Source organism: Poecilia latipinna, unplaced genomic scaffold, assembly GCF_001443285.1.
Source record: "Poecilia latipinna isolate Pla-1442-1.1 unplaced genomic scaffold, P_latipinna-1.0 Scaffold779, whole genome shotgun sequence".
Classification (NCBI taxonomy): domain Eukaryota; kingdom Metazoa; phylum Chordata; class Actinopteri; order Cyprinodontiformes; family Poeciliidae; genus Poecilia; species Poecilia latipinna.
This window is the reverse complement of record NW_015113395.1, coordinates 273,569-283,223: the sequence shown is the minus strand read 5'-3', so window position 1 is coordinate 283,223 and position 9,655 is coordinate 273,569. Positions and strand designations below refer to the sequence as shown.

General features: G+C 35.7%; 2 protein-coding genes across 2 annotated transcripts; both read right to left on the bottom strand.

Annotated features, from left to right (window-relative positions):
- Positions 1 to 2,394: 2,394 nt before the first annotated feature.
- Positions 2,395 to 4,018, bottom strand: LOC106955962 (zinc-binding protein A33-like). The gene has a single exon (XM_015046422.1). It carries the CDS (start codon positions 3,659 to 3,661, stop codon positions 2,444 to 2,446), a length of 1,218 nt encoding a protein of 405 aa, XP_014901908.1. The 5' UTR covers positions 3,662 to 4,018; the 3' UTR covers positions 2,395 to 2,443.
- A 3,244-nt stretch (positions 4,019 to 7,262) lies between these two features.
- On the bottom strand, positions 7,263 to 9,415 carry LOC106955959 (nuclear factor 7, brain-like). Its single transcript, XM_015046417.1, has one exon. It carries the CDS (start codon positions 9,299 to 9,301, stop codon positions 7,877 to 7,879), a length of 1,425 nt encoding a protein of 474 aa, XP_014901903.1. The 5' UTR covers positions 9,302 to 9,415; the 3' UTR covers positions 7,263 to 7,876.
- Between the last annotated feature and the right edge of the window lie 240 nt (positions 9,416 to 9,655).

Sequence of the window (9,655 nt, the reverse complement as noted above, 5' to 3'; positions counted from 1 at the left end):
CTTTGAAAAATAGCCGACTCAGCCATCTTCTGTTGTCTTCAGGAAAAAGGAGTCACAGATTCGTTTGGAGTGTGATATCCTGCGAATGTTGAGGTCGTGTAGCGATGATGTTCCTGTGATGGTGGATCGGGTCTGTCTGTGGAGAGAAACGATTGCGTTGCTTTTAATTCACAGTGACGTGTCACCAGTCAGACAAGTTGTGTTGTGTAATTGTTTTTCTTTGTTCGTTAAAGTTCCTTGTACTGTAAAAGCTGAAAACAATACAGATAAATTTCATTTTTACATTTTTAACATTTCTTCTATTATTTTTTACATAAAGACATTTAGGGGTTTAGAAATTAAAGTTTGTGCCAAATTTTGCAAACATTCTACAGATAAAGAGTTTGTTTCAGCTCACCATAAACAGGACAGACGACATTTTGTTCCTTGAGCCGTTTAAAGAAACCTGTTCTGCTTTACTTTCATTGTGAACATTCCCATCTTTGCGAGCCATCAGGTTAAATGCTGAGTCAAGAAGCAAACTGCCAAGCCTTCTTTCTGAAGTTTACATTCATTCAACATGGGCTTTAAAGCTGCAGTATTTAACTTTTATAAAATATATATTTATTTTGAATATTTGTTGAAACTGCCACTATGTTGTGACAGTATGATATGAAACAGATAATCAGTGAAGAAACTGCTAACTAAAAACAACTAATTAGAGCCAGGAGAAATGTCTTAGTGCTGTCAATCACTCTACATGTGGCGCTGCTCATCTCCCCCTCTCACTCTTCATTTACTATCTGCTATGCTGCAGCTAGCAGAGCCTTTCATAAATGCTATGGCTAGTTAGCAAGGTCATTGATGTTGGTGGATAAACGGTTTTCCTATGGTGGTGAATTGTTTCTCTGTCATTAACACATTTAGCAAAGCATTCAAAGGTTAATTGACAGCTGGAACAACTGTCGTGCTCAATGATAAACTAATGAAAATGATCAACATCCCACTTCTTCACTTGGAAAATTTGCTGATTTAGTAAGTTTTCCAAATCAATCAGATTGTGAGAACATCTGATGTCCAGAGCCACCTTCAGGTGGTTCCTGTCAACTTTTCTAAGCCATTGAGTAACTTTTCTTCATTCTTTTGTTGAAATATCTTTTCATCTTCAGTTTTCAAGCAAACAACAGAAAGTTTTACGTCAAAGCTCATTAGATGGTATTTGGATTTTTTTATCTACTTCAACAAAAATCTTGTCCAGCTGAATGATGGCTCAAAGTTCAATTTTACTTTCATCAGACGACATCTGAGAAAAGTTTTACAGCCTTACATCTTTGTCCAGATGTGAAGGAAAAACTATTTTTGTCCCTTGTTGACCACATTCAGGACATGAATGGAATATTTGTAATTTCTTCAGCATTTCTGAGTCACTGCCAATTTCTTTTCAACTTTTTTAGTTTTTTTGGAATGTCACTGATTCCCAAAGCTTTTTAAAAAATGCCGTTGAATCTCTTATTTGAGGTAAGTTACTGACTGCTCATAACCTCTCCACTAACTTAGCAATACATTATTTTAACTGTTTTTTGTAATCTTGCAATCATGCTGGTATGCTGTTTGTCAGTATGCTATCAGAGTTTTTAATCTCTCTTTTAACTCCTAAAGTCTGAAGAATAAGTTTATAAAATCAAGTAGCTTCATTGACCAATCCAAATTCATTTTATTCATAAATTACATTTAAAAACAACATTTTAACCAACATGCTGTACAGTACTAAAACAGATCAAGAAATCAAGAAACAAATAATAATAAAATGTAAAAATGAAAACACCAAAAACAGAATAAAATTTCAGCAAAAATTGTTTAAAATAAAAACAGAAACAACTCATATTGTACCAAAAGCCACTGAAAATAATGTTTTTTAAAAAATAGACTTAAAAACAGCAAGAAAAGAAGCATGTCTAATATTTAATAGCAAATTGTTCTGTAACATTGAAGCCACAGCTAAAAAGGTCCAACCTCTTCTAAGCATCAACCTAGTAAAAAATAAAAAGCTACAAAATAAATCCTTTATTGATTATTTTACAAACTTCAAGACAGTGTTTGTGTTGGCCAGCTGCCATCTTATGACTGTAAATTATAAATGTAGTAAACATTTTTAAGACCACACACATGCACATTAACGTCTATTATTCCAAGTTATTTCCATTAGTTTATGATTTCAGGTTTATTAAGTACAGCAGCATTAAAAACAGGAAATAAAACAATGTTTCTGTCTCCATACTGGGACATTCATACAACATAAATATAAATGAATGGATCCTCTGGGTGAACTACGTCTGGTTTTAGAAGTCTGAAGGTGTCTGCTATAATATTCAACATTATAACTGATGTCAAAGTTTCTTGTTTTCTTCTCAGAAAAGAACAAAAAACATTCATTTTCAAACATTACACTCGGTTTATGTGATGCTTAAAAATTAATCTCAGTTTTACAGACTTTGATACTTGTAGGTTCCACTTCTCCAGTTTTTCCAACACAGAAATAAGGCAGGAGTTTCTCAGTGAAAGAGTCTCTGAGGGTGTGGATGTGACTCATGTCTTCAGAGTCGTAGAAGGACACTTCCCCTCTGTCATAGTTCAGCTGGACTTTAATTTTCCTCAGACTCTGCTTCATTGTGACAACATTAGCTTCGCCATCCATGTATTTTCCATCACTGTGGACTAAACACCAGATTCCATATTTGGGCAAAGCATCGGTCTCTCCCTTCCTGTCCACAGACTCTTTCACCAAACCGATATTCCAGCGAGGATGATCTCCAACATCCACTTCCCAGCTGTGTTTCCCTGAGCCGAAGGCCTCAGAACCGAAAACATTGGTGTAGTTAATGTTTCTCTCTGGGTTGTCAGGAAGTTTCTCCTTCGTTTCGCAGCGTCTCACACTGGTCAGATCATCAGACAGAGAGAGCCATCGGCTGGCAGTGTTTGGGTCCAGAATGACGGGACAGAAGTGGACCTGGTCCTTCATCTTCTCCCAGACTCTGAAGGACAGGTTGCCCAGGTGTTTGGCCACATCTATCAGAGCTCCTGAGACCAGCTGTGGATCTGGCAGTGACCTCTGACCTCTGGCTCTGCTCAGTGCGTCTTCGTAACCCTTCAGGAATGACAGGTTGTCTTTCTGCAGCTCTTCTTTACCAGCAGAGATGCTGTCTGACAGAGAGATGATCTGCTCCTCAATCTTCTTTATTCTCTTTTTTATCGTCTTCTTCTTCTGCTCCTCTTCCTCCCACAGAGCTGCCAGTCTGGACTCCTCTTCCTCTTTCAGGAACTGGTGGAGCTTGTTGAACTCTGCTCTGATCTGTCTCTCTGTGGACGACACCTGATCTGTGATGTGTCCGGTCATTTCATCGTATGTTTTCTCCATTTGTTTGTAATTCTCCTTCTTGTCCTGCAGAGACTTTAAGTCAGATTTCAGCTCCCTCTTCAGCCCACCGACCGCTTGTTCCATAGGAACCACTTTGTGGTTCTGGTGGAGAGAAAACTCGCAGACAGGACACACAGCTCTCTGCTCGTCTTCACAGAATAAATGAGGAACCTCTGGATGTTTACTGCACAGCCCCATTTTAGCTTGTTTTGTTCTCTCAGATGACGTTTTCTGTCTTCCAGATAAAGAGTCGGTCAGTTCCTTCATTGTAAAAATTCACCCTCTTCAATATTAGATCATCCTTTAGATGATCCTTTTTGTTTTTAAAGACAACGGATCTTGAAGCAAATAATAAAAAAAAATCTTTCTTCTTGTCTTTTGTCTCAAAGTAGCAGTATGTGGACTCACCAATAAAACGTTTCTTTGCCGCTCTGACTCCGGTCCAGCGTCTTTTTCAACAGCGATCCACCATGTTGTGGTGGCGTTTCAGCTCTGTTCAGCAGCGAGGATCATTCCTCTCATTCTGTCTGACAACTCAGAGACGTTTTACCAGTCAGACAAGCTCTGGTGACACAGATAAATATTTTCCTCCTCTTTTGTTCCTGTGTTATTCTCCCTGTAATTAAAGCTGCTGTTTTCTTTAACCGTTTTATTGGTTGAGAACAGAGAAAAAGAAGTAAAAAGAATTTGCTAAGAGGCTTTTTGAATGAAAAAGGTGTGTAGTTTGGTAGTTGTTGAAGTGAGAAAGCATTTCATTCTCACTCCACTGTAAACCCGATAAACAACATTTTTGTCTTACGCTTAAACAGTAAACTGGTTTCAGTGGGTGGAGATAAGAATGTCAGTTAATCCTACGACCAAAATGTGAAAATTAAGTATTTTACTATGAAGACTGTAAAACATAAATGTAAGAAAATAAATGACTTAACATTAATACAAATCAAACTATTTATTTATTTATTTATTTATTTATTTATTTATTTATTTATTTATTTATGTCATTTTTTAACCTTTACACACAATAGTCAAAAAAGGAAAAATAAAAAACAATGCTGGAAAAAACAAGCAAAAGCAAAACAAAATGAAAAATAAAGTAAAATAACAAGACAAGACTAAAACAGCGTAAGCCGAAAACAGCACAAGTTTACTTTATCATCACTTTTTAAAGCATCATCAAAATCAAAACAGTGGAGCACTTCCTGTATATTTTACAAAACATATCTCCAAGAAAAGTCTGTCGACAAATGACATTGGTTACAAACATTTCTATAAATATTTTTCACTCTTTCCAAGTTTTAAGATTTAAAAACTAAACCCACAAGAAAAAATTTCCTAAGTTTTTCTACATTCAGTGTTACATATTTAGTATCTTTACTGTATATAGGAAGACGTCTAGCAGGTGTTCAGCTGAAAAAAAGACTTTTCTAATGTCATATGAATCAAAAGAAAATCGTTCTGGACATTCATGATGATGTGAATCTGAGGAGTCGGATACCAACTCTGGTGGATGTGTTTGTCAATAAAACGTGAAGAAGGTTTGCCTGAATCCATTAGGCAGCAAACAAACATGTAGCAGGAAACCCAAAAGGATTTGATTTATCAAAACAATAAAATCATTCTCAGCTCACTTGACCCTGTGGAACTGCCAGTGGTGGCTTTGTAAAGCCAAATCATTCTTATACTCTAGTTGTATCAGATACCATTATTTACCATTAACTCTTCACTTCAATCAACATTATGAAAGCAAAAACAAATTTATCAATAGGGATGCAGCTGTAGTAATATTGAGTTCCTTAAAGGGGACCTATTCTGCAAAATTCACATTTGCACATTTTTGTGCTTCCATTTGGGTCTCAACTGTTTCTAAAAACATCAAAAAATGGTTTTAAAAAAAACCTGAGCCAGCTGTTTGGCAATACAAACAGCTGGCTCTGTTTGTATTGCCAATTTCATGTCTGGAAAATGAGCCGCTTCAAAAAACTTTCAGATGTGGGACAAATTTGTAACATTCAGGGGCCGCACAAGATCAGTACATGGACCACAAATGGCCCTTGGGCCTCACTTTGGACAGCACCTGGCTAAGCTTAAGGTTTATTGGTGCTAAAAGCTCTGGGAGGCTCTCTGCTGCCATCTGCTGATCAGTCTCTAAAAGTTTTATACCCATTTTTGGCCTGATTAGTTTTATGACAATAGTTCCACAAACTACAACAGCATATTAGAGCCATTGTAGACAGAAACTAAAAGGAAGAGTAAATTTTTGCCAAAACAAAAAAATATAAATAAATAGATCATTCTGAGTTTGAAAAGTAGATTTTTTTTTCTAGAAAAACTCTAAAACTGTATCTAAAAATTTCTGAGTTTTTCTAGCAAGTATCAAATTTTCAAAACTTTCTTAAGAACTTCTGAGATTTTTTGGGGGGCAGAAATGAACGTCCCTCCTTTTTTTTAACTATTTACAATGACTCAAGAAGTAAACTAAATTTAACAATTTCATTACTTTCAATACCTCAGAATATCTGAATGTTCGGTTCAGGTGAAGCAGGTCGCTGAGTTTGTCTTCAGGTTTTCCTGTTCTGGTGGCAACAGCTGCATTCTGAACTTTGACTATTCAAATGTCATTTCTGGTGTTTCATCAGTGTTTGTATTTTGATTATTTCTTTCATCTTCTTCTGGTTTTGTTTTATTTAATTTCGCAGAAAAACTGAGACAACTTCAACACCAATTAAAAAAACAGAAAAAGATTAATACTTAATTAAGTTGAGTTATCAGGAAATTGCTGGAACTGAAATTAACTAAGCCTTGATTTTTATTTACATTATTATTTTATTGATATTTTACTGTCAACTTTATTAATACATCTTTTTTATTATGCTTAATTTTACTTATTAATTGATTGTATATCTGTCTGTAAAGTTATAAGTATTGTGAAGCATTTTGTTCAGCTGAGGTTGTCGGAAATGTGCTTCATAAATAAACTGATTGATTGTGTTTTACAACCACCAGCTGAACACAAAATGTTGTTAATTTTTTTAGTTTCCAGTAAAAGAATCTCAGTACACTTTAAATAAAACCAAACTAACTTACAAGTAGCTTTTCAGAAAGATCTGGTTTTAAGTCTATATTCCAATGGCAGATTTTTATAACAAGGGAAAAGTATTTTATTCAGTATTTATAATTGAAAATAATTTTTGTGTTTAAAATACAGAATCTTAAAATGTTTAAAATACAAATTAACAATGGAGTAAAAGCACAAAGCAACAAATCAATTAGAATTTAAACAAATATTTCAGTTTTATTATAAAAGGTACCAGAGTTCAGAAAGAAAACATCCAACGCTGAAATTATTCATTTCATTTGTTAGCATCACAGATTTTACTTTCCTATTTAAAATGTTGTGTAACAGATTTAGACTTGCTTTAGGATCTTGGACAAGGTATTCATTAAATAAAATTAGATTTGACAAGTAAACTAATTTAATTTATGAACTAATTCATTTTTCTTTACATTTGGCACCTCTGGGACTAAACTCAGTGAAAGCTCAAAACATTTTGATTAAAACTGAGTACAGAAAAGAGAAAATGTACTATAAGAAGAAAAACCAAACACAATCCTTTGACAAACTCCACATATAAAACCCAACATATAGCATAACTAAAGTGAATCAGATAAATAATTTAAATCCTATTTCCTTGTTCTTTTTGCTGTTTTCTGCATTTTCCCTTCTACCAAACATAAAGACTGATTATGATGAAATATTTGACTGTGGCTGAATAAGTTATCTAATAAGATTTTGTATTTTTTACTAATGTTTGAAAACCTTAAAAATTATAAAATACAAAGTATGTTAATGAAGGATTTAAGAAGAAAGTTGGGTTCATTGTAAATAGAAAGATTGATTTATTTATTTCAACAGGGAACAAATAAAAGCAGAAAAAAAATAAAACAAATTATCACGTCCATTGCATGTAATTTTATCTAATATGATCGGGGGAAGAAAGAAGATAGAAGAAACATGATCACATAAATTCCTGCCCCTCTCATATTTATCAACCTACAAACATTTATATCTCCACATCAGATAAACTCTTTAATTATCCCCCAAATTATTGTTATCCTTAAATGTGCAAATATTTATCCATTTGTAATATCATTAGAAGTATTTTTGGTCGTTGTGATACACATCCTACACAACATATTTTTGAATAGTTTTTTTTAATTGGTTTATATTTGTACTTTCATCATTTAATAAATTGCATAAATCTACCACTCACTGATATACAAAATATCTTCTCATTGTTTTATAAATGTTCTTATTTCCTCTTAAATTATAACCCTTCTCTGTCACAAAACATTTTTAAATATTGTGTGGAAGTTGATGGCTTAATACTTTAAACATGAAATGTAAAGTTTTATATTTTGCAAGGTCCCAGAATTTCATTCAGAATAATTCGGTAAAAATAAAAACAAAACTTTGAGCTGTCTTTAAACAGAAATCTTAGTTTCACATATTTTGATCTCAGATGTTTTGGTATCACCTGCTGCTCCTACAGTAAAATAAGGGAAGAGTTTCTCAGTGAAAGTGTCTCTGTGAGTGCAGATGAGAGTCATGTCTTCAGAGTCATAGAAGGACACGTCCCCCATGTCATAGTCCAGCTGGACTCTGATCCTCTGGAGACTCTTCTTCACTGTGAGAGTTTCACCATCACCATCCCAGTATTTTCCATCACAATGCCTTAAACGCCAGATTCCATTTTTTGGTGAACCAGATATTTCTCCTTTCCTGTCCACAGACTCTTTAACCAAACCGACAGTCCAGCGAGGATGATCTCCCACCTCCACATCCCAGCTATGTTTCTCTGAGCTGAAGCCCTCAGAACCAAAAACATTGTTATATTTAGTGTTTCTTTCTGGATTATCAGGAAGCTGCTGATCTGTGTCTCCACGTCTCAAACTGGTCAGATCATCAGACAGATGGATCCATCTACTTGCTGTGTTTGGGTCCAGAATGAAGGGACTGAACTTCACCTGGTCCTTCATCTTCTCCCAGACTCTGAAGGACAGGTTGCCCAGGTGTTTGGCCACATCTATCAGAGCTCCTGAGACCAGCTGTGGATCTGGCAGTGACCTCTGACCTCTGGCTCTGCTCTGAGTGGCTTCATAACTGCTGAGGAACGACATGTTGTCTTTCTGCAGCTCTTCTTCAACAGCAGAGATGCTGTCTGACAGAGAGGAGATCTGCTCATCAATCCTCTTCATCTCTCCCATGATAGTCTTCCTCTTCTGCTCCTCTTCCTCCCTCAGAGCTGCCAGTCTGGACTCCTCTTCCTCTCTCAGGAACTGGTGGAGCTTGTTGAACTCTGCTCTGATCCGTCTCTCTGTGGACAACACCTGCTTCTTGGAGTGTTGAATCACATCATCGTATGTTTTCTCCACTTGTTTGTGTTTGTTCCTCTTGTCCTGCAGAGACTTTAAGTCAGATTTCAGCTGCTCCTTCAGCTCACTGACTGCTTCTTCTATAGGAACCACTTTGTGACTCTGGTGGAGAGAAAACTCACAGACAGGACACACAGCTCTCTGCTCGTCTTTACAGAACAGTTTAGTATCTTCTTGGTGTTCACTGCAGACCATCAGCTGCTTTTCTCCTTTTTTTGTCTCTGATGATCCGGATTTCTGTCTTCCAGTAAAAGAATCAGCCAGTTCCTTCAGTCCAAAATTTACCTGCAGAATCACCTTTGATGATCTTCTTTTACAGATGGGACAGTTCTTGTTTCCAGTTTGTTCCCAGAATTCCTTCAGGCAGCTTGAACAGAAGCTGTGGTTGCAGCTCAGAGACACAGGATCTCTGAAAGTCTCTGAACAAACATGGCAGCTCAGGTAACTTTCAAGAACCACAGTATTTTCTGCCATTTTCTACAGAAATCTCTCAGTCCCAGAACTCACCCAGTCAAAGTTTCTTCTTTCTCTTTAGATTAAACCTTTGTGTTTCAGTTAAAACTCTGACCCTGTAATGGCGTCTCAGCTCTGTTCCTCTATGTTAAAAATACTTTCACTTTCCTTTCAGTGACGTGTTTCCAGGCTGACAGGTCATTGTGTAACACTTCAAGGTGAACTTTGTGCTTCTCATTTAGTGCAATAAAATTTCTTTGAACATTTTGTAAACAACTGCTTCACATTTTAAGAAGCAAACTTCTGATTTTTATAAAAGTACATTCTAAATATATTTTAAATGTAATTCAATCACAAAATAGTACACTCAAAATA

Coding starts and splice junctions, on each gene's coding strand:
- LOC106955962 (XM_015046422.1), bottom strand. CDS start 3,661: ATGAAGGAACTGACCGACTCTTTATCTGGAAGACAGAAAACGTCATCT.
- LOC106955959 (XM_015046417.1), bottom strand. CDS start 9,301: ATGGCAGAAAATACTGTGGTTCTTGAAAGTTACCTGAGCTGCCATGTT.